The sequence below is a fragment of the Nylanderia fulva genome, unplaced genomic scaffold, assembly GCF_048542155.1.
Source record: "Nylanderia fulva isolate GAGA-0341 unplaced genomic scaffold, ASM4854215v1 Scaffold6, whole genome shotgun sequence".
NCBI classification, from domain to species: Eukaryota; Metazoa; Arthropoda; class Insecta; order Hymenoptera; family Formicidae; genus Nylanderia; species Nylanderia fulva.
Window position 1 is genome coordinate 4,235,289 of NW_028190698.1, and position 25,121 is coordinate 4,260,409.

Genomic DNA, 25,121 nt, shown 5'->3' on the forward strand with positions numbered 1-25,121 from the left:
TCATCGAAAATCCGTTTATTTAATGGAATAAATATTTGTCTATCTATGCTACCTATCTAAGAAGTACACATTATACATATAAGTATGCATTTTTTTGCCGTCCTCGTTTGTATATTGGGGAAAAGATATAGGTATATATATATATTCCATTATTTTTTTAATTATTGGTACACTGACAAACAAACGGAAAATGGATAGCGGACGAGAAGGAAAGGGGATGAAAAGATAGAGGACAGCTCGACGAGGGAAGAGATGAGTTACAAAAGAATCGATTTTTCAAGGAGCTTTGTCTTACATTCTAATGATTGCTTTATATAAAAATCGCAAAGTTTTTTTTTTATAAAGTCGTACGTGTATGTGTATTTTTTCTTTTAAAATCACATAAAGTTTAGGGACGGTGCGCGCAAGTCGATTGTGTATCGTATACTATTTTACAAAATGTAGCTACAGTGCACTTGACTCGAAGCCGAGGGTTAAAACGTGGAATTAAGTGTTACTTCGTATAGCGTCAAACATTTTTTTAGCACAATTTCGAAGATAGCAAAGATCGAAATTAATAAAATTTCACTTCTCGATGCCTACAAGTTCAGTGGATAAATGCCACTTTGCCGCAATTATCGCGTCGCAATTATTTATTTCTTTTTTTTATTGACTAAATACAAAGACCTAAATTCGTCGAAATTTTACTTTCAATCGTTACATATAACTAGAATTGTTTAAGCGTCGAGGAGATACATCTATACATATTATATAGCACTGATCCTTTAGTACGATATAATTAAGTGATAATTGATTAAGCAAAGATCAGAGAAGGATCCTTTTGAAATTTATGAAAATTAATCAAACTTTAGATGTTACGTTGCTTGTCAAGGAATCCTTTACTGATCTTGCCCGAAAATATTATCAATTTTTTAACATTGCACGAAACAGGAAGGAACGTAAAAGAAACGTCGTTATCCCTTCTTGATAAGTGCATCTCCCGACGCGTTAAAATGCAGCTATTAATACTTAATAAGTCATGAAGAAAGCTACAAAAATCGGGCGCATTTCGCGAATAACGTTCATTTATCTAGAAAGAATAAACGTTCAATACTTATTTTCGCGATCGTATAATTTATGCGAAAAACTTTCAATTTTCGCAATATAAAGAAATTTCGAATTTATTGCGCCGTAGGTGTGTAATTACAATTTATTTAAAATCGTACTCGCTTTTTTTTAGAAATAGCGGAGAACAGAGCCGCCGATATACGAGTAACATCCTTGTCGGGTCCTTTCAAGACCCGGGAATCTCAGCGAAGCAACATTACACTCTCTTGCCTGTTACGACTTATTTACATAATTCGACACGCTCTTTCGCACACGCACTCTCACAATTTGCTAAAAAAACGATCATAATGACACAGAAATTATATATATATATATATATATATATATATATATATGTACATATATATATATATAATATTGTAGAAAGACGAGGGTGTGTGGGGGGAGAGGGAAAAGGGAAAACCATTAGAAAAACAACGATTTTACTGTACACCGAGATCTGTTGGCCAATACGTTTCCATCGATCGTCGACATATCTATCTTGCTTCCTCGCATATAAAGAAATGAAAGAGGCAAGAAAACATTTGTCGAATACAATTTTGTCACATTGATAAAAACGCTCGAATTATATTCTTCGCACTTGATTTAAAGTCTCGCGAGACGCAAGAGCAAACAAGAAGTTCCAAGTTTTCTCTCGCTTCTCACGAAACCGCGTTGTTAAAAAAAAAACTCATTCCCTACGAATATAAATTTGAGTTCCATATGTGTGTCACAAGTACTCCCGAGCTCTCTCTTCTCTCGCACCTTCGAGCAATCAGCAAAAACTCCCCCATCTCGAGGTCGTACACGCGGATCAGGTGCAAACGTATCGGCGTCTTAAAAATAATACCGTGACTCTAGGAACTATCCGCCTTGCCATGGACCACCGTCGTGGGATCACCTGTCGCTGACGACACGAGCATCCCTCCTTGGCATCCAGCGCACAGTCTTAGAGGAGATCCTCGCGAATCAGCACTCGCGCACTTTTTTCCTCAGTTTCCTTCGCGTTCTCTCTCTCTTGCGCTCCGAAGGGATCCGCATCTACGCGACCACTCTCCGAACAAGGCACTTTCAGTCTATCGGATGAGGAATCGCCGGGAACGCGGCGACGACAATTGACGACGACAATTGACGGGGACAACGATGATGATTATCGGAATTGATCAGAAGGAGAAGAGCGTCGCCTCGCACGTAGGGACCCTCCACGTAGTCGTCCCCGTCGTCCGACTCGTAGGTGGACTATGAGCAGCCGCACTTCTCGACCACCATGCCCGGCAGCCGCGAGAACACGATCTGGTACTCGTTGTCGAAGTAGAGCATCGTGATCTCGGAGAGTTTCCTGGGCGCGCAGCACGGCCCGGTATTGTTCGGCGGCTCCGCCAGGCTGACAATGTGCGTGTTGGGATAGGCCGGTAGAAAAGCCATCGGACAGTCGCCCGAACAGTAATTGGCATCGTATCTGCGACACAAAGATTTGCGGGACCGATCGTTAATGCGAATTCCAGCATCGCTGACCTGCGAGACCTGATTTTTTCATTTCTGCATTCCTTACATTATTCATTTTCGAAAGAGATATTATGTTAACCCTTAGTCCCGACTCATGAGTTGTTTGCGACCCAAACGAAATTTTAAAGTGCTGTAATTTTTGAAAACGAAATTTTGTCGATATCTTTATTTGGCTTAAAGTTATGATATTTTATGTGAACAAGTGATTTTTCCTTAGGTACCTCCATTTCTTAATAACAAATTATATAAAAAAATAATTTTTATCGAAATATTATGATTGGAACTTCAAGTTGAAGGTTGCAAGAAGCTCCATGAATTTCTTCAGATTTTTTAAAGCGTTTTTACTGATCCAAATAACGCAAAGACGCAAACGACCCATGAGTCGGGATTAAAGGTGCCGAAAAGAACCGTCGGGACTAAGGGTTAATCACTCAAGGCCATGGGCGTCCGTAGGATTTTTTCAAAGAACCTTTCATCGAATTATTCATTTCATTTTTTTGTCATTTTTATTTCTTATATATTAAATGCGCGAATAAAGTCCAGTGTTTATTCAAAAGGAGAGCAAATGCCTAATTTTTTTACCGATTTCAAGAGAGGACAAATGCTTCCTCTCGTCTTTCTTCTGCGGACGTTTATGCTCAAGGCTGAAGACTAATCAGTGTTGATAAAACTCATTTTGAAAAAGGTTTTTCTTCATCTTGAAAACAAATGATAATGGATACCGATACGCGTAGTACATCGAATTATTCTTACAGAGTTTCAAATTTATTAATTCCCGATATTTTTGTTGAAATATACGTCAAATGTTGATGTGCGTATTTCAATTAAAAAACTTGTTATACGAAGATTGTGAATGGACACAATTAACTTTGTATTCTGCGATAAGTGTCAGCATTTAAATACTGTTTTAATTAGCTCGAAATGCACATATATGTGAGTGCAAGCGCACTACAGAGGAGATATTTTTAGATCGAACGTGCGCAATAACAGTTTAGCATTGTTGATGTAGAAGTTGTTCTACGTGCCAGCGAGAAAGCTACGATTCCTGCATCGAAGTCGAGTTTGGCTCAAATATTTTCTTTCGGAGAAACCTTTACGAGTAGGTACGTGCTTAACTAACGACGCATTAATCATTTCGCGCGAGTCGAAATATATATAGAATATATATACAAAAGTGTTATATGTTTTAGAGAATATTCTACTAAAGGGGCACAAAATATATCGAGCTAATAACTCAAAAGTGTATTCTAATTTTTGTCCAATAAAAGAGATGAAAATAGAAAGAGAAAGACTTTCAGTAAAATACATTTATAACTAAACCAGATTGTTTGATTCTGATCTTGGATTTGTGATCAAATAGAGGACATGAAAAATTGAACTCGAAGCGACACTAAGAAAATATAATACATCGACTGACGCAAACCGGCTTTTTCGAGATTGCGGAATCTCGATAAAAAAATTCCCGACAAAAGAACAGAAAACTAGACTCACTTTTTAGGCGCGATTATCCAATCCCAGCCGAATTTTTCAAAGTCCACCGTGAGCTTGTACCGGCAACACCTGGTCTCCTGGCTGGCCTCGTCGCAATTGAGTCCCACGTTTCTCTTGATCCTGGAGTTTTTTCGCGAATCGAGTTCTTGCGTCTGCACCTCGAGATAGGGCGTGTTGTCCGCGTTGGGGCTGGTCTCGACCAGTCGGGCCAAGTTCCTGTGATGATTCCCGCAGGTGATTTTCAGGGCCACTCCGAGATTGTCCCGGGGATGTTTGAACCACTCGGCCACCATCCGTCTGAGCTCGATCGTGATCCTGCCGCCCATTTCTGGCCGAGGGTGCTTCGTGACGAGGGCGGGCCCCAGCAAAGGCTCGCCGGCCTCGTTTGTCCCCCGGAGGATTCTTCGCAACGTGATCGTCAGCGTGTCCTGACCCTTCAGATCGAGTGACTCGCCGATTTCGGCCACTTCCTGATTCACACCCCACACCCAGAGGGACAGTTCCGCCCTGGTAACGCGATGTTGAACGATTTTGTCGGAGAATTTAAAGTAGAGTACGTCTAAGTTGCCCTTTGAATGCCTTAGCCTTTGATCTGGAAAAAAAATTACGTAATATATTAATTACATAATATAATAATTATCTGTCTCGCGTCTGTAAAAATATATACAGCATAAGTAGATAAATGGTTATTATTATATGTATGTATATACATATATATATATATAAATTATTGTTTTAATTATTTAAGTATACATATAAGGAAGATATATACAATTTTTTCAGTTTCTTACTGCGATGCAAAAGAAACATGTTCTCTTTTTCAGGATTGGAAATAAGAATACTGATTATATAAGATCTTAATTGCACATGATATTCGTCGGGTGTTTATTTTTAACGCCTTTTCTATGAATATAATTTTCAATCGTGTACGATTATTTAATGCTGCGTAGTACAAATGCATTAGGGTATGATTCGCGTCAATAATTATGTCGGAAAATTCCAAATAGGAGATATAGTGTCTGGTTGATAGTCTTGTTGATGTGCCGCACACACGCCAGCGATGATAAAGTGCCATTTTTTCTCTCGACAGTCCGTACGTGAACGCGTTTTTTCGGGGATTTTTTTTTTTGAACATAGGCCTCGCGTCATGTCGGATGCCGCATTGCATCATCTTATTATTCGTGAATGAAAAGATCCTCATTGCGGTCGATACTACGTAATTCGATAAAGTAGTATCGCTGCACCGCTTAATGCCGCGAGACCACTTTGTGCTATCTACAAATATTGGATAAATAGTGGATAACATGAATGAGGTAGGGTAGGGGAATTAAAAATAAAACATATAGAAAAATATTTATTGATTCTCGCTGACGTGTAAACAAAGATACCAAGAATAAACAAAGTGAACTGATGCGATTTTGGATGTAACTACAACTTTTGATCGGGTTTAAGTACATCGCGATCTGCGAGACATAAAGAGATATTCAAGAGAGACAGAGAGAAAGAGTGTTTTCTTATATGCACATCTATTTATTTAAAACTCAAGAATATAAATCTTGATATTTTTCTGCAATTGCTAGAAAATATAATGTCACAAATCGAATATGCGCCACGTTAGAGCTTTTTCTCCTTTTTTTCTCAACTTCGAGCAAGATAAAGATGTCAAAATACATATTTCTGCTTTCGCGAAAGTATCAAATATCACGTTGATATCAAAGATCGCTACATAGTACAAGCTGCATATTACAACAGCTTCGTTGAGTCGCTGTAAAAGGTTATCGGGAATAGAAAATGAACGCGATAATCATTTACGTATTCGATTCCAAGCTATTTCAAGTGCATTTGAATACAAAGTTGAGACGCAAAAATATTTCTTTTTTTTATTAATAGACAATGACACGATCAGCAGGAAGGAAAAGTCCATAAAAACAACCTACAAATTGCACAAGAAGCAGTACCAGATGATTTACATCGATCATCATGATCGGACTGCGTTGACTGTCTGTAGTGCGCGCGAATAAGTAAAGAATGATTTCTAATTGGCCGATAACCAGACGAAAGCAAATCGGCGCGATAAAATGGCGGTTATTAGAAAACATTATGTTTCACATCGCGAGAAATACGAAAGTTAATTGATGCGTGATAATGCGATTTCTATGATCGGATCGCTTATAACGGCGACGTAATGTCGTCTCTCTATTCCGCGCGATTTGGCCTTTTTACGATCGAAAGAGCTCATAAATTACATGTAATAATCTCATACGTAAGCGTGCGCACGTATATATATATATATATATGTGCGATCGGTCGATATAGCGTTTTGCTTTTTCAAATAAGTTTATCAGAACCGGGAGAGCCGCAAGACACTTCCTTCGCCGATCGCGATATACTTTCCCGACCGATCGAATGAGAGACGTACGTTTTATGCGCCTCTTTTTCTGATTGTCAGTTGATAGCGATTTAATGACGTCGCGAAGCGTGTTTCCTTGTAAATCGTAATTTTCGTTAACGACTTGAAACTTCCGACGATTACATTATCGGCGGGAAAAGATGAAAAGAAAAAAAGAAGAAAAAAGATCGATCCGCGATCTCTTTTGCCCGACATGATAATATCGCGAACGAACATCTTCGGATTTGCGTGAATTCCGACGAGCGAATCAGCACATAATCGTTGACACGAGGAAGTCAAGGAGGAATCTCTTTCGGGTCGTACACTTTCTACGATTATAAATATTCAAAGATAAAACGCGCAAAAATTTCCTGTACAAATAAAATGGAATTTCATAATTTTGTAGAATTTTTTTTTCATTTATCGCGATTCCGCCAAAAGTAAAGTATCGCTCTCCCCCCGAATTTTAATGCTTCCATTTTTTTGCACACTGTATAATTAATTCGGAAATAAAATTCAATCTCTTCGCAGTTTTTTCCGTTATATTCGACGTTATGTAAAAAGCTAGATCGAGAGAAACTACACGAGTAGTTAATATATTTTATCTCGTACAACCGATTGCAAAACCTTCGCTTCTCAATATATTCTTTTCATCTTGTTTCACTTGCGAACTAGCTTCCGTACAAGATCGAGTTGCATCGGGGGGATCGCGAACAAAACCAACAAAACCGGCAAAAATCCGAAGGATGCGATCGGTGTTTTCAAAATAATATAGGATCCGTCAATTTAGAAATTTCTTCTCTCTCGTCGAACCGCGGCGTATGTCGTGGCTGGGCAAAAACCCGCTTGGCAAATAAAATCCCGCGCAGGATTTCCTCGCGATTGTGATACCCGCGCGCTCGAGAGATCGGCAATAAATCAGGAAGAGAGAGAGAAAGAGAGATCTCGTCCCGGGGTCGTTTCTTGCCGATCGCGCGATCTCGGTGACACGCACGTGCGTCCGACATTTAAAACCTGATCCCGGAGAGCGATCGATCGCGGATCGATCGATCGATCGATCGATCGGCGGCGGAAACGCGAATGCAAGAGGTGGGGAGGAAAAAAGAAGAAAGAGCGGCACGACAGCGGACAGATTTATATACACCGGTAAGAGACTCTATTCAGGCCATCGCTCGGTAAGACGACCGCTTCCACGAAGGGTAGAGCCACCTGAAATCGTACCGTTATACGGGAGCGAGCGAACGTTTTTCTCCCGATCGATCAATCAACGCGCTCTTGGCGCGTATCGAGAGATACGCGACTTTGAGCGCGTATCTTCTAAGCCGCGCTCGTCCTGGTATTCGACTGGTTCCTCGATCTCGCGATCGGTCGGCTGTAAGAAATTTTCCGCGAAACTTATGAATCTCGGACAGCGTTTCCCGAGTTAGGGGACACGATGCGATTCGAGGAAGATTTAGAAAAAAATAGTTTTAAACGATCGTATTAAAAAAAATCGGCCAATATGTACCGAAGAAAATCAATTTTTTTTATCTCTCTGAAAAAATATAAACTTAATTTATTTAAAATATATAGGTATACGTAAATAATAATGATCTCATAATAATTCTAAAAAAAAATTCGGTGATACTTTTATTTCAAAATTAATTTACTCTTTGTTAATATTTGCTGAAAATGTATTAATCACTCTACATACAATATTTTAAATACTAGTTTATTATTGTATTTGTGTATAATAAAATTATATATTAATTTCTGTTTATACCTGATGAATAATATTTATTAAAATATTGATGGAAGTGCGAGAGGCGAAAGAGAAGAGGAGCAAACTAGAGTCTACATTTGCACTGTAGCAGCAAATCATTCCTCTGGAATGGAATGTCTTTCATTATTCGACACATGAGAGAAGCTGGTTGACACGCGGTTTGAATTTTGCATGAAAATTCGCCGAAATTGCGTGGGGGAGGTTTATTTTCGTGAACGTTTTGCGTTGCGAGAGAGACGCGGACGCCGCGATTAACCTTGCGTTTTCGAATAATTCGATTATCATATCCCTCCTCCCCCGCGGCTTTTACCCTCGTCTCGCCTTTTATTCGCCGTCAGTGTCACTGTCACCCGTCAGTGTCCTGTGCAACGATCTCTCGTCTGACGCGGGCGCAGAGAGACTCGCATTCTACCATCTCTACCCGTAGACATCTACATGACGCCGCACCACCGTCTACCTGTCATGCCGTCTACCGCGGGGGACTAATTATTATTAATCATGTCAACTTTACGATTACGGAGGACGGGTCCTCCCCGCCGCGCCCTTTGCGCTTTCGAAAGTCGGCGAGAGAAAGTTTGACAGTCGAGAACGTCTTTCACGTATTGACTCTACGACTGCTATAATTCGCTTCTACGTCGATTCTACGTCAATTATTTGCCACGGAGATGTGAATTATCAATTATCTAGCTTATATCCCGGGTTGGATAATAATTAGTTAAAAGTTAAAAAAAAGTTAGCTCAGTTAATTTAAAATGTATTAATTTTTAACTTCAACTAGTTATTTTTTTGACCTTAAACTTATTAACTTTTTTCCTAAATTTTTTTTATCTCTGAATACTATTATATTATTGCTTTTTTATAAGTTATAAATATATTATTTTTAAATTAAAGCATTACTAATTTTTATGTTTATTTGTCATCAATTGTAATTACCAAAAAATATATTTCTATATAAAAATCAAAATTTCTTTGTTATTATATGTGTTTTAAAAGAATTAACAAACAAAATTCTAATTTAATATAAATAATATTTAAAAAAATTAACTTTTGATTTAACTTCGGTTAATTTAATCTTAAATTTAATTGAGTTAATTTTTTATTCATAAAACTCTTAACTTAACTAAGTTAATTTTATAAGCAACTAACTTTTTGATTTAACTTGATTTTAAAAAATCATCAACTTACCCAACCCTGTTTATATCTGGCCGAAAAGCAAAAGCTAAATAATATATAATCAGAGTATATTGTTGAAGAGAAAGCGATACGTAATTGTCCCTGCTACGATAATATCTTATAATTAGTAAAGTGTAAAAATACAATTACTGTCTTGAATTTCAATTTAGAATATGTTATTCTAATTTGTTTTTCACCGTAAATAATTCGCAAAAATTCCGAAAGCAAAAGCTATACACTCATCAGAAACGCTTTCAAATCGTTTCGTCGTCACCTTCAAAACTTTTTCGTCCACACGTTTATTATTTGTGCTCGCGAGGAAAATATTTAGGATACAGAAAAAGCGATGTAAAACGAAATAAAATCGGGCTGTTTTCGTTCCGAGAGAACGTCCCGATCATACAAAGTCTACATGCCCGACGATTTGTCGCCTGATATTTTTAAACGTCGTCGTCGCCCTTACATTATAGCGAGACGTAGCCGGAGAATGAAAAAGAAGAGGCGACCGATAGCGGAGAAAAGTGCAGTCTCTCTCTCTCTGTCTCGGGGATGCGTTCCCGGATGGACCCGAGAGAAGAGAAAGACCATATGCGTCGTAAAATGGTAGGAGGTCGTTCCGTATCAATTATATTTCTTCGCTTTATTTATAGGCAGGGCCACGACACCGCGGTATCATTGTTTTCCATGATTTCCATACTCGTTCCAACGGGCTCTCCTGCCTCGACTTTCCCGTTTATTCCACGCGACGTTTCCGCGACTCGAAACTCACCGATTTATTATTACATTGCGCGGCTATATAGGCTGATAGACGCTAAACGAGCGATAAGTTCTAATTGCCCGAGATTAGACATTTGCTTTCATAACAAACTTTTCGAGCGACGTCGGTCGGAATAGAGATATCGAGCAAATCGGAAACGCACATAGATATCTCGTACAAAGAACGGAATATTAATATGTCACAAGTGAAATTGATAAAAGAGTAATGCGTACATCAATAATTGATCCGAACCAACAACAATTCATCCGTATATCAAATATGTTGTTTTCGTTTTTTCTATTAGGACTGCGAAATATTAAATAAATATACGTACGACGTTAGAAGAGCAAGGAGAACGAGCACGTTGACTTTATTCGTCGGTCGCAGAAAGTCTTTCCACGTTTGTTCTACTGTGCAATGCGAGTGACCTCCGCGTTCGCTAAAATCTATATTTGTCCCAAGCGCTGGAGCACGATGTACTTAGTGGCTTTGGCTTTATTGTTTTCATCCCGCGCTCATCCTTCTTTTTGTCGTTTACCTTACCCACCCCTGCCTACAACTGTCACATTTACGGCTGTCAGATTTATTTGTGTCTGCGCGACACACGCATCGGTTTGGAAATTCACGTCGCGTTTCGTCACGTGTAATATTCTCCAAAGTTCACAACTACCCATTCGTATCAACATTTTAAGATTTTTCATCTGTATTGTAGAAGATGACGATAATGATGAATAAACTAATGTGCGAACATGACGCATTTACGTAGCTTACATTTAGCTTTCAGTTTAAAAATAAATAATTACAAGTAACTATATATATACATGTGATCAATAATATTACTACGGATATATCTACAGAAAAATTAGAGAAAATCATGGAAGAAGTAAGACGTAATTACGTAGCTTACATTTAGCTTTCAGTTTAAAAATAAATAATTAATTACAAATAACTATATATATATACGTGTGATCAATAATATTACTACAGATATATCTACAGAAAAATTAGAGAAGATCATGGAAGAAGTTATAATTACCAGCGACATATAAGAAGAGGGTGCGTATATCAATTAAATCATTTAAGCACCTTCGGTGAAGGTGAAAGATATATTTCGTCAGATAATTTCTCTCTTATTTTTTTTTTCTCTACTATTTTTTTCTCCGAAGAAACACAATGAATGGAGACTCTACATCTACGTTGACCGAAGCGTCAAAATTCGAGCGACATTATGGCAAAGATGCGCGAGTTTTTGGCGAAGGGCGCTCTTCTTTTTTCCACTCTCGATTTTAAATATAGCCCGAAACTTCTCGCGCCAGACGGTCTGTAGCCTCGTCTGGACGAAAATAAGCCACCATGTTTCCCGCGTCCTGACGATCTTTTTTTCCGTCTTTTTTTTTTCCGGCCGATGCCGACGTAGTGTCATGTTGTACGGTGCCTCCCCTTGTCCGACCTTCAAGCACGAAGACGAGCAGCAGGAAGGAACGAGAAGGGATCGGCGGAAGATAGTGTCGCACGAGGATGCAAAAGTGGCATAGCTGCGGCCTTGAGACCAGACGGGAAAAATTATGATCGCAAGAGCGAAGTTTCGCGCGTTCGAGAATACGCGAAACTTCTCTCTCGCAGGATTTTCAAGTAATCCAGCAGACTCGATGAAAAAAATTCCCGCCTTTTTAGTATTATTTTTTTCAAATATATAATTCGCATATATCTATATGATAAATCAATTAAATGCAATCATGTGAAATCCTTGAGATATTTTTGTCAACAATGAAAAGGTTCGGTAGTTAAAACAAAAATTTAAATCAATTATACAATCTGCAAATTTTTTAGTTTTGTCTCTATCGAACACATTAAAATGAAATAACACGGTGATGAAAATATAAATTAACGAACACGCTGTAGATGAATCAATTTTTAACAACACAGAAAATTAGTTGGGAGTCAAGGAAAAGTTGTAATAAAAAATTTCAAATTATCGAGACAAATGTAGAATAATGTGAAAAAATCCAGACAAATAGTAAAATTTCCTGACAACGCCCGGTTTTCCAGATTTTCCTGACCGCTATAGACACCCTGTAATCCTCCGTTGCGCAAGATCCTCGAGCAGAGATAAATCTGTTTGTCCCCGAAAAATATCGAAAAAATAATACGTACATACGAAATATAAAAATGACACACGTAACGTAATAATATTAAATATAATTTATATATCGTACGCTTGACGTCGTTCTTGAATAAATTGATTTAACAGATAATAATCCTTAAGGTTCGCCAGTGATAATTAACAAAAATCTTTCCTCAATGATAAAAGTCGACCAAAACTGGCAATCATTTATTATAAACAATTAATTAATTTATTATGCATTTACGTTTGGTATGTAACATACTTTTGTATATGAATTTATAATTATTTGTTGCGATGAAATAATTATTTTTATTTAACTTTTTATAGATTTACTTGAAAAGGGCTGCAATGACAGCCGAACCGTTGTATCTTAATTAATTATTTATAATAAATGATTGCCAGTTTTGGTCGACTTTTACCATTGAGGAAAGAATTGATTTAATCTCGCGACAGGATCCTCTCGCTCGCGCCGAAACGGGTTCTCGCGAAGGAGATGTCGACTTACACACATCCAATTTGCCTAAACAGCCAAGGGCAGTTGGCGGCAAGAGAAGGAGGGTTTTGCGTGTGTCTAGACGAAAACGTCTGCCTCTACGCACACCTACCCGCTCGCCAGGAGCGTTGAACCCCGAAATTAATGTTGTAACGCAATGTCGTATCTCTCCCCAACTCATCCCAACCAACCCCCTTGTGCCGTCTCGTTACGCCTAAAGCCGCTCGATAACGTGCCCTCTGACTTCGTCTTGGGAATACCTAATTGCACTAATGATCCTGCGTAGGACGCGGGGGTGAACGACCCTTCCCGGATTTGTCGCGTGGAGAACGCATTCGCGTTCATCAGCTGTTTCGCCGGGAGGACGTAACACGCGCAAAAATCTGGCTGTCAGAAATTTCTATATTGCGTAAAAAAAATTATCCAATGCCGACAGGTAAATTAAAATTAAAAGGAGATCCTGTATAAATTGATTAAATCGTTTTTTAAAATAAAACGATTATTTAATTTTAAATAATCATTTTATTAAAAATTGATTAAATCGTTTTTTAAAATAAAATGATTATTTAATTTTAAATAATCATTTTATTATAAATTGATTAAATCGTTTTTTACAATAAAATGATTATTTAATTTTAAATAATTATTTTATTTTAAAAAACGATTTAATCAATTTATAATAATAAAAGGATTATTTAAAATTAAATAATCATTTTATTTTAAAAAACGATTTAATCAATGATTATTTAAAATTAAATAATCATTTTATTTTAAAAAACGATTTAATCAATTTATAATAATAAAAGGATTATTTAAAATTAAATAATCATTTTATTTTAAAAAACGATTTAATCAATGATTATTTAAAATTAAATAATCATTTTATTATAAATTGATTAAATCGTTTTTTAAAATAAAATGATTATTTAATTTTAAATAATCATTTTATTATAAATTGATTAAATCGTTTTTTACAATAAAATGATTATTTAATTTTAAATAATCATTTTATTTTAAAAAACGATTTAATCAATTTATAATAAAATGATTATTTAATTCGAAAGCTAATAAAAATTGTCCTAAAAATATTTGAAGCAGAATGCATCTAAAAAGCGAGTCGAATCGTCTCGCTGACGCCTTCGTTAAAAAGTTTCATCCCCTTTGTACATCCGCGCGCGACGTCAGATTTATCGCGCTCGCGTTAAGTAATTACCGAGAATCGCGTTGAACACGATCGATGATAATTCTAAGCAAGTCGCGAGGGAAGAAGAATAGGGAGCGTTATTCTCGCTATACCTATCTACGAGCACTTATCGTTTTTTTCCGGTGGCGCGCTCGCTCGAAACGCAACGCACCCCCGTTGAAAACACGCTCCTCCGAGGGATCACCTCTTCCGGGGCGAGACCGGCCGGCACCGGGGCGAGACCGGACGTAAAAACTGCCGTCTCTCCGAATAATCTGCATCGCGTGACGCGGGGTTGGCCCGCAATTGCGCGCGACTGCACTTCGACAGTATAACAGAACGTAACTCGATAAAATTCGCATTTGGGTCACGCGTACCGGTTCCCTCTCTCTCTTGCTTTCTCACTTGCTCCTCTTGTATTCTTTCTCCCTTTTGCTCCTGGTCCGTTTCTCCGATACCCTCTTTTCCCTCGAAAGGGCGCCTCGCGGCATCGCGTGCGTTTATGCACCCGCGTCGGGAGACCTGCCAATGCGCTATATAGGTGGAAGGAGGACGGAAACGCCTGTACTTGCACCCCCGATTGCTTTCTCGTTCGTGTCCAAGTAAATCTGTCGGATAACGAAAGTTTTCTCACGCAGGAAATCATACACGAGTGTTCCGATCGCTGTTCAAATCATTTGAATTTTTTCCGTGCATTTCCTTGATAATATTACGCATTCGTTCTTTCAAATATATCCACTCTTCTGCGAGAGAGATTTTAGTAAGGACATTTTTTTAATGATACACATTTTAATTGATACGAAAAAAATAAGAAAGATGATAAAAATTATCTGCTGTTATTACACACGTAATGAATTTCAAGATTAATTACACGTGTAGTTTTATGATTTTTTTTTGTGCGCTAGCGAGATGTAAATTCAGAGAAATTATTACAGTTATTATTTGAATTATTGTTATTACTTAACTAATACAATATTATGAATGTTTTGGAACTTTCTGCCTGTTCTAGAGCTCTATTAAATTCTATATTTTTTTTGTAAATGTTTTTTAATATAATATTATGTGTTTAATTAAAAAAAGAAAACTGCTTTTTATATAAGTAATTAAATGTGATTTTTTATATCAAACTTTTACGATAAATAAAATATCACGAAATTACGAGATCATATTCTTCAATTCTGAGATGTGTTAAAAATTTCTATAGAAAGAGATACCTATAAAAATAATTTATAACACAGAATTAATCTAGAAGAATTAATTTAGAAATTTATTTCGCCAAAAGATATCTAATTTAATGTCTTGAAATTTATGTTTGTTAATTGTATTAATGTAAAAAAGCTTTTAAAAAAATGTAAAGTTTATTTATAATATATATATGTAATTATGCATTGAAAACGATTGCATCGTATCGAGATAACGTTAGCATATTAATTTGTGGAAACTTTTTGCGATAACGGATATGTGTTGAAAACATTCAAAAAAAAAAATATTTTGGAAGATTGTCTGAAATGGTTTAAACGGATTGTCTTTAAATAATTTTTAATTATGACAACGGTCATGTCCTTGTCTGCTTAATTATCGAAATGCACGCGCGTTGTTACACACTCAAAGAATAAGAATAGAAAATACAATAATGATGATAATTTCGGCCAGTTTATATAAGCGTTTTATATCTGTATATGCTATGTGTATATCGCTATAGATAATTACAATAAAAAATCGCAAATTCGATTTTGAGTCCACGTGGAGAACTTTAAAACAATTTGGAATGTAAATGTGAATATAGTAAAATAAAACTAACTCTAGAAAAAGTATCACAAAGATTGAAACAAATAATTTTAATTTTAAATTTCTAAAATTTATTGAAATATGTCATTCTCGTTTTTTCTTTTCTAATTCTGTACAAATTTTTAAATTTTAATTTAAAAAAATTTTTAAATTTATTTTAGAATTAAATAAATATATATTATCTTTTTTATAAATTATTAAATTTACTTTACATATAAATTTTAATACTTAAATTATACAAACATGTATATAATTAGCTTTTATATATGTATATAAATATTATATGTATATAAATTGCAAATTAATTTTTATTATATTTCTATTCTTTTCCTGTATCAAATCGACTTATGAAGGGAGTAATTCTTCGATGATTATATAATAAATATTAAAAAAAAGAACTAATCTACGTTACGTAAAACATTATAGAACACAAATTTCTCTCCGTAATTCAATAGAGCAATATTAATTGTATCGTTAAACATTTATAAAAATATTTCGACAAAATTTCATTTCATACAATCCTCTTTTGTAATTATCTTTTGTTACATATTCCCTTCTTCGAGTTTCAAGGCTTTTCGACCGCTTTGAACAATCATCGTTCACCAGCTGACTAGAATAAATTGCTGTCCTAGAGTAGAGCTCCGGGCGCTACGTCATGGAACTAAGCTCTATCTCAACATAATGTGGCCCTAACAACCGCCAGTCATCTACAGACAGCTTTAACGCGATAATGGGAGATGGGCCTGACCTAGGCTGTGCACCAGCCGTGACCTTCGTTGGAGGCCGGTTCGTCGTTCGCACACGTATGCATTCGCGAATCTTGGCGATCGCGTCTAGTATTAGAGAGAAAGGGAGAAAATCTATCATTGCTCAATTAACAATTCAGTATTAAAACTTTATACAACAGACGTTATGATAAAGATTAAGAAGTCTCTTTGTGCTCGTCGTAATCTCTCTCGATGACGTTGACCAAAATTATTTCTATAGGAACCGATTGATTAACTGTTTTTTAAATGTTTTTCTCGCGTGTGTATCGGCAATGCATATTAAAACGATACGATAGGGGACTAATTAAATGCATAAAAAGCTCAATGGCGAAAACACACCACTCTGTGCAGATGAAATTAATAGATTTCACCGTAGTAATTATAGCAACAAGTACGGACTTTTTTCCTGGAACCTTATTTAAAAAGATCACCGCATGACATTCGACATCTATTATCCAAATTGAAATGATAATTTCGTATATTTTTCTACAAGGGATACTTCACATTGGCATTCTGCCGTTGCAATTTAACTCTACAGACTTCAATTAATATAAGTTACGCATATGTTAGATATTATCCGGACATAATAATTATTAATTAATTCTACAAAAGAAATCAATTAAAAGATTCTCTTTAATAGGTATATTTTAAGGTAAAAAAATATTCTTAAAAAATAGTAAGCAAAAAAGAGAATTAGGACTTACTTTTTCATTAACTATAAACTTTTTTCGAAAATTTAATTTTAAACTTTTCTTTTTAATAACATGTGAATTTAAATTGCAAAGCAGTATATAATATAAAAGATCTGTTTTTGTGTAATTGAACACTTCTCAAATAATTGCAACTTTTTGAACTACCTTAAAATGCTGATTCGATGACTTATCGATACATCATGTGTTGCACGCATACATAGATATTTATGTGTGTGTGTTCACAATCTGATCGACTTGCAGCAAGAGGCGATCAAGATCACTTGATCTCTTGAGGGCATCGGGCAAAAACCGCCGGTCGTTTCATCGAAGGAGATATCAAGATACAGAAAAAAACGGTACACGTGAAAATTGTAGAAAACAGACGCGGATAAAGAAAGTAAGGAAGTGATTACAGGAGAATACAAAATGCAATCGACGACTTCAAAGAGAGGAAAAGAGGAAACGCGATAATAGAAAAGACTAATGTAAGAGGCAATATCTGAGTTTTTGGAAGCAGTTCGAGAAAATAAAGTCACGTCACACATATATCGGGCACTAAATGTAAATAACTAGGGAATAAATTTGTAAATAAAAGCGGGTGAAAAGTAGCAAAGATAAAATAAGGAAAAGATTATGACGAAAGTTGAATACAACAGTGACAGACAAGAGAAAGTACAACGAATACGACTCATATAAATAAGAAAAGATATGGAAATGCATTGAAAACAAGAAGTAAAGATATGAAATTTACAGATTAAAATAACACAAATTAAACAATTTATATGCGCACAAATATACAAACGATTTATGCAAGATATGAAAATAATGATACATAGAATTAGATGCAAAAGTTAAGTGCAGCTAGCCATCAATCTCGTAAGAATATTCGCGCATTCTTCATCTTAATGTAAAAGTCCTCTATAATTCGAGAAAATTATTAAATAATCAAAATAAAAAAATATCCTGTGACTTTCCTTCAATTATTGTCGGATAATTGATCAACAAAATCAATCAGCGCATTTATGTATCAAAAAATATAGAAAGCTTTAATATACGTTATAAATGAGCATTAAAATGTCTTAGAAGAGAAAATGTAAAAAGATTACAACATATTGTCGTTACAAAACAAGACAATTAATAGAATCAGAGTTAACGCACACTGAAAAAAAAGTGTGTTAACTAAATCTTTCAACTTTAAGTCAAATATACGTTTTGTTAGATTTAATATGTTACATTTAATTTAAATATTTCTTATATGTTCAATTAACAAAATAATATTTAGTTGAAAGCTTTAGTCAAACTAACAAATTTTTTCCAGTGTAGGAGATGCGTATGCATAGAAAAGACTCGGCGAGAAGGAAGGAAAGACTTCGCGAGGGAAGGAAATTCGTACGAACGAATTTCCAAAGATCGTTCCCTGCAGCGGGACCGAGATGCTCCAAGAGAAGAGACAAGAGGTCGTCGGTGATAACCCGTCGCGAATATGATATACCGGTCAGGGATTCTTATTTTAGCATTTTTCGATGCTATTTTCTATTCAAGTTTGACAGCGGCCGATATCGAAATTTAATTATTATTTGATGTAGTACGCGCGTTTTACGCACGATACTCACGCATGTACGAAAAAAAGTGCCATGTTATCTAGTTAAATATATATATATATATATTTTTTTTTTTTTCGTTAAATCGTTCCGGTTATTAATCTCACCGATAATGTCAGACAGTGGCGTAGCATCGTCTCGTTCGTGTTATCTACATAACATTAAATATATGCGAACTTTTTTACTCGTTGCAATGGCAGTTTAGGAAGCGAATGACACTTATTGACACACTTTAACGAAAGATATGGCGACTTAGGAAGAGCTTAGAACGCTTACAATGTTGATTATAAATTTATAATTTAAGCTATTTATAAGTAAATGTATATTCTATAAACGAGAGAGTGCGATTTAAACAGCGAGTACATTTTTTTGACAAATTAATGTTATGAATAATTTCAATTGTACAAATTTTTTTGCGGCTAATTTTTTTATATTTAAAAATTAAAAAAAATTTTTTTTTTAAGTTTACTTTCTGACAAATATTTTATAAAGCCCTTTCTATTGTTTTAATTCTATTTTTACATGGAAGAATAATAGATAGACATTTTATTCCATATAATATGTCTAAAAATAAAATTTTATAGCATTACCCTCTTTTTCATCAGCTTTTTCTTTATAATAATTTCACGTGCAAGACGCTGTCAACATTTTCGTTTCATAATGTATGAGATGCAGCTCCAATCTTCAATCATTTTAATATAAGTAATACTATATAATAAAAAAATGATAACAATTTCAATGACTGTTATTGTAATCTCAATGATACGGCACTCGTACGTAATTAATAACAAATTTTCCAGCTAATTCGCCTCTCTGTAATTTATCGTCAATCGTAAACTGAGGGTGTAACGCTTCATCATGGTTCACCAGCAACGGCCTTCGAGGCAACCGTATATAATTAGTGACCCGCCCGATGCGACGGCAATGTGCAATGCGAACCGGCTGCAAAAACCTCGATCTTCGGGTCTCTCACGTATTCCGATTGCAGTACTTAAAAATAAAGCTGTAATTGGCGCGATAATAATAAATGGCAACGCTTATATCGGAATGCCAAAGTGTCCGTAATCACGCAATACCCGATAATCGTCCACAATATGGTGGTAGTCGATGAGCCGGTGAAATTCTGTCAAACTCGCCGTCCTCGGAAAAGGCGGATCAAAATTATGCTAATGAAATTCAAATTTCGTTTCGAGAAAGCACCGACAGCCCCCGAGAACCGATCGGTTCCTCTCCTAAGCAGGTCGTTGATCTTATTTTGTTTCATTTTTCTTTTCCTTTTCGCGAACATACGGAGGCCCTAATAGTGGGTTGCGGTCCTACCGCCACTATTACGCGCTTAGCGGCAAGTGGCTCGAAGGCACTTTCGCCCGAGGGACTCGTGCGGCGACGGACCGCGTTTGGAGTTCTCTTTCTGTTCCTTAACAAGTGTATATTATACACGGAATGCATACGGGGTGTCCCCGAAAACACGCAATGCTCTTAAGCCTTTATCAGTAGAGTCGAGTAAAGATGATATTTAACATTCCCAATTCCTTTTACGTAGTACACTGCGCAGAACTATCTTATCCGTCAGCCTTCTCATTTCTTATTAAATTTGTGTATTTTGTATTATTAGAGGATTAATTAACAGTGAAAATATTGATCACATGTCATAAATTTATGGTCGATGATCATTTCTTCTTCAATTCTTGCAACAAGAAATTGTATACAAAAATTGCGAAGAACTGTCGAAAAATTCGAAATGTGCGAATTCTGAGACACCTAGTGTAAGATATTATGTAGGGACTAACTAAGAGCAGCGAGAGAGAGGTCGGAGCCTTGATAAGGCCTATTATCGCCTTGCGAAAACTCTCAAAGCAATCAAAGTTGTCAGAAGATGCGTCCAAAATCGAATCAAGTCTAAAATTGTACTATTAACGATTAAAGAGTTTAATTTTAGTCAGCATTAATCATTTGAATACATTTATATAAAGCACTCAGAAGAACATGCCATATGTACTACTAATAAGACTAAATTGATATATAGCAGTTTTAGAGAGTAAATTATTTGATTATGTAAACTCAATAAATAAATTATTTGATTATATAAACTAAATAAATAAAAAATTAAAAAATTTAAAAAAATTATTGTAAACTTTAGTCTTTAAAATTTTATAGAAATATTAAATACTTATTTCAAATGCTATCTATTCATTTTTTTTCAATTATTATAAATTGTACAATAAGATACTAAACAACAAAACAAAGAATTTAAAGATGTTTGTTCGAGATCCAAATATTAAGAAATTATATTACCTTCTATATTTGACATTGAATCATAAAGCTAATAAATAACATCATGACAAAAAAGTGTGTGATAAAAACATCCACATATTTCAAAAACAATCTTCGATTTCAGAGATTGAATATTTAATTTCACAAAATTAAATTTTTTTATTTTAATTAGTTTTAATTTATTTATATATTTTACAGAGATTTACCAAATTTTCCATGTTCTTCTTGAAGATTTGTTGCAGTAAGTGCAAATTATCGAATAAATCTTAAAGCAATATGATGTATATCCGATATGTATAAAAGCCAATTATATAATTGTTACCTTAGCAGTGCAAACATATACCCACATACAAATATATATATATAAAATTATGCGATGTTCAGTAATGCTTATACGATGCAATTATGTACAATGTGATGTGTATATACGTTGAACAGATCAGCGAGAATCGTTAAAAATAGCTGAAGTTACCTGAGAAGTTACTTAAAGTTGTCAAGGAAAACATGATCGGTGTGTCGTGTATGAAATAATACCATATTTTGCGGTAATTAATTTTGAATAAACCATGACAAGATAAAGATCTTACCGCAACCTGGCGCCATGGATAACATTACCTTTTACTAACATAAGTTACGCAACCAGTTTTTGCACAGTCGTATATTAAAATTAAATATCTTGCAGAAAAATGATCGCAACTCGACTTATATGTATATTATATTTAATAATTCATTGTGAAAAATTTTCAATATCACATTACATGTTGTGTATATTGTAACATCTCGTGCACATTTTGATTACTACGTAGAATCTGACAAAATTTTAAAATTAAAATTTTTCATTATCTATTTTTAGATTTATGATTTATGTCATAAGAATTAAAATTGTAATCAAGTTAATATTTTTGTGAAATTAACATATTGATAATATCCAGATATAATTTCTCGTAAAAATAAAGAAGAATAAATTTCAAAATCGAAATGAAAAATATACAAAGTTATATATATGAATAAAATTGAAAAAATGTAACTTAAAAATAATAATGTTCAGGATGTCCGGAATTGAGATACCTTCTCTAACAAATATACAAAGAAAAGTAAAATAAAATAAAATGGCATATGAATTTTTTCTCTTCTCATAATTTTTATTATGCATTTCTATAGGTCTCGAAAAGTTATAAAATATTTTTAATTCACCGAAGAATGTAAAAAAAAAGGGAAGAAGAAATTTCAAAATCGAAATAAAAAATATACAAAGTTATATATACGAATAAAATTGAAAAAATGTAACTTAAAAATAATAATGTTCAGGATGTCCGGAATTGAGATACACCCTCTAACAAATATACGAAGAAAATTAAAATAAAATGAAATAGTATATAATTATTTTTTCTCTTCCCATAATATTTATTATGCATTTCTAGGTCTCGAAAAGTTGTGAAATATTTAAAAAAAAAAAAAAAAAAGGAAGAAGAAACTTACGTGGCTGCGCCAAGGCAAAGACGGTCTCCGTTTTGGCGGTATACTCATCAACCTCTTCGTAGTGCGTGATACCAGACTCAAGTGGCTGATCGGCCTGCATCTCGAACCTGTCCAACAGCTTCGAGACGGGTGGGATTTTTGGCAAAACCCGACCCGTCATGTTGGGCGCCTGTTTTAAGCCCAGCTTGTTCAGGATCTGTTCCTTGATCGCTTCCAGACTAAGCGCGCGGATCTCTTCGTGGATCCTGCAGGCGTTGCAGGCGTTACCTGCCATCGCCAAGTGCCGGACATGGGTTCTCTCGACGCCGGGGACGTCGAAGGCACCAAGGAGGACCAACGAGAGTAATAAAAGCGCCCTCGTGACCATTTTGTTCAAGGTCGCTCTTAGTTGAATCAACTTTGAATCAACTACGATCGGCCTTTGTCGCGACAGGAACGATCAGATGATCGATAGCATCGTCGTTCGTCGCTCCTCGAGTTTGTTCTGTCTTCCCTCCGAGACGGATCTTGAACTTTCTCGTGTATATAGCTTCTATTTCGCGCTCCTTACAGAATTTCTACTTCTTCCTGCGCACCTCTGGCCTTCTTCGCTAAAAAAGTCCCACCGCCAGCTTCTTCCCGAACTTGCCCGATCATACGTTCTTCTCTTGCAGGAATTTTCTGGTCCCTTTATCGTGAAACTCGTCACCGTCCCCTGAAGACGACGATCCGCACGGTCCAGTTGCTCCACTTTTTATGGTGTTCACCAAAACTGTTCTCACGCACACCAAAAATCACTACAAGAGAGAGAAAGAAAGAAAGAAAGAAAGAAAAAAATCACAAGGCACTTTAGAGTATTTACGCAAAGTGTCCTCAAGATCATACGGTCCGGCACATCTTCGTGACCTTCAACCCCGGTTCTACTGTCGGTTCACGCGTTGTCACGTGATCGTTTCAGTGACAGTTCCCGCTTCCTGTCGGTTCACCTTTAAACGTCATCGCGCGATAATCCGACCTGGTTACCTTCAATCTTCGGCGATGGGATGAATCCTCTCGTGTCGTGCGACTATCTTCGTCACCCTTCCTGTCTCCGACGTTATACACTTCCGGTACTTCGACTCGGCCGGCACCACCGGGTTCCTATGTTACTATTGTTGCGGGGTACCAGTCTGTCGCGCTAAACCTTTCAGCATCACCCTCGAGTCTGCGAACCGTCAACCGCCCGCTAATATTCGGTCGGGCACCCGAAGCGAAGAAGGTGATCGAGGGTCTGCGACGTGACTGGTAGAACCCGATGGATCCTAAGAGCTTGCCGGCCTGTCAAGCACTGAGACAGAAGGCGCGAATTCTCATCGCATATATGTCCGAAGTGGAGCCTTATCCTCTCTACTTCTTCTTTCTTCTTCCCCTTCCATCCCTCACAGCTACTTTGCCATCTCCCTCCTTCGCGCGAACGTCTCTCTTCTCTCTCTCCCGCGGAGAGTATCTTACGCACTCGCGCGTTGTAGGGGCCGAACGTACACCCGCAGCTAACAAATGTTCCCCTCTACCCAACCCTCTTTCTCTCTCTCTTTCTCTCGCTATTCCCCGCCGTTCCCAACCCTTTTCGTCACCGCCTCCGCTGTCGCCGTCGCCGCCGCCGCGAATGCCTCCTCCTCTCCTCCGACCCCTCTATCGCCCTCTTATAAACCCGACCGTCGCACCCACCATATATCCCACCGTTCCTCATGTACGGGGACCTCTTCTTCGACCCCTCACGCCACCGCGATTCCCTCGCGAAGTATACAGAGCTTTAACTTCGGTTCTTATCCCTATACATATGTACGCGCCGATTTGTCACGGTCCGTCAGAGATCGTGTCACGATCGCCGAAAGGATTCACACGGGCACCGACCGTGCCCTCTCTTCCTCTGTCCCTCCACCCCGCCATCCCCCTTGTGACAATGAGTTAAGTCGATATGATGAGGGATATCGGGATCGTGTAGCGCGCTCCTCGATTAGCATCAAGAAAAGCTTCGGAAGAACCTTTTTGGAAAAGGAATTTCTGGCGATCTATGAGATAGCGCTTGCTTTAACGAACCCCGAAGGGGTTCGATTAAATATTCCTTGACTGTTTTGAGATAGGAAAAATAGATGGACGATTTGAAATTGTTCTTAGATATCTATACAGTTCGATCTTTACTTCATTTCTGTTGTTGAATTTGTTTATTAATTTTATATTATTGTTTTGAAACTATATTATGTATTATTACAACTAGAGTTGTTATTGTAGAATTTTATTCGGATTTGGGGTTAATAATTTGTTATTTGTTCAGGAAATTAATTTATTTCGCACTTGATGATATTTGGATAAAAAGAAGAAGAGAACAGCGCGCGCGATCAACTTTTAGAATATAGGTAATTATTCTTCGACTGTTTTAAATAGCAAAAATAGATATACGATTTTAAATTGTTCTTAGATATCTATACAGTTCGATCTTTACTTCATTTCTGTTGTTGAATTTGTTTATTAATTTTATATTATTGCTTTGAGACTATATTATGTATTATTACAACTAGAGTTGTTATTGTAGAATT

General features: G+C 36.3%; 1 protein-coding gene across 2 annotated transcripts; it reads right to left on the reverse strand.

Annotated features, from left to right (window-relative positions):
* Nucleotides 1-23,896, reverse strand: LOC114941991 (growth/differentiation factor 8). 2 transcript variants are annotated; one of them, XM_029317227.2, is made up of 4 exons: nt 23,569-23,896; nt 22,567-23,342; nt 4,084-4,675; nt 1-2,545 (listed from the first exon to the last, which is right to left on the reverse strand). In XM_029317227.2, exons 2-4 carry the CDS (start codon nt 22,931-22,933, stop codon nt 2,326-2,328), a joined length of 1,179 nt encoding a protein of 392 aa, XP_029173060.1. In that variant the 5' UTR covers nt 22,934-23,342; nt 23,569-23,896; the 3' UTR covers nt 1-2,325. The 2 variants fall into 2 exon arrangements, with proteins under 2 accessions (XP_029173060.1, XP_029173049.1); XM_029317216.2 differs by having other exon boundaries at nt 22,567-23,896.
* Between the last annotated feature and the right edge of the window lie 1,225 nt (nt 23,897-25,121).

Bases quoted from the DNA above. Each gene is read 5' to 3' on its own strand.
- LOC114941991 (XM_029317227.2), bottom strand. From the start codon at position 22,933: ATGGTCACGAGGGCGCTTTTATTACTCTCGTTGGTCCTCCTTGGTGCC. The intron at 4,676-22,566 runs GTAAGTTTCTTC...TTTTTTTTCCAG, and splicing joins CTTTGCCTTGGCGCAGCCAC to ATCAAAGGCTAAGGCATTCA. The intron at 2,546-4,083 runs GTGAGTCTAGTT...TTTGTGTCGCAG, and splicing joins TGGATAATCGCGCCTAAAAA to ATACGATGCCAATTACTGTT.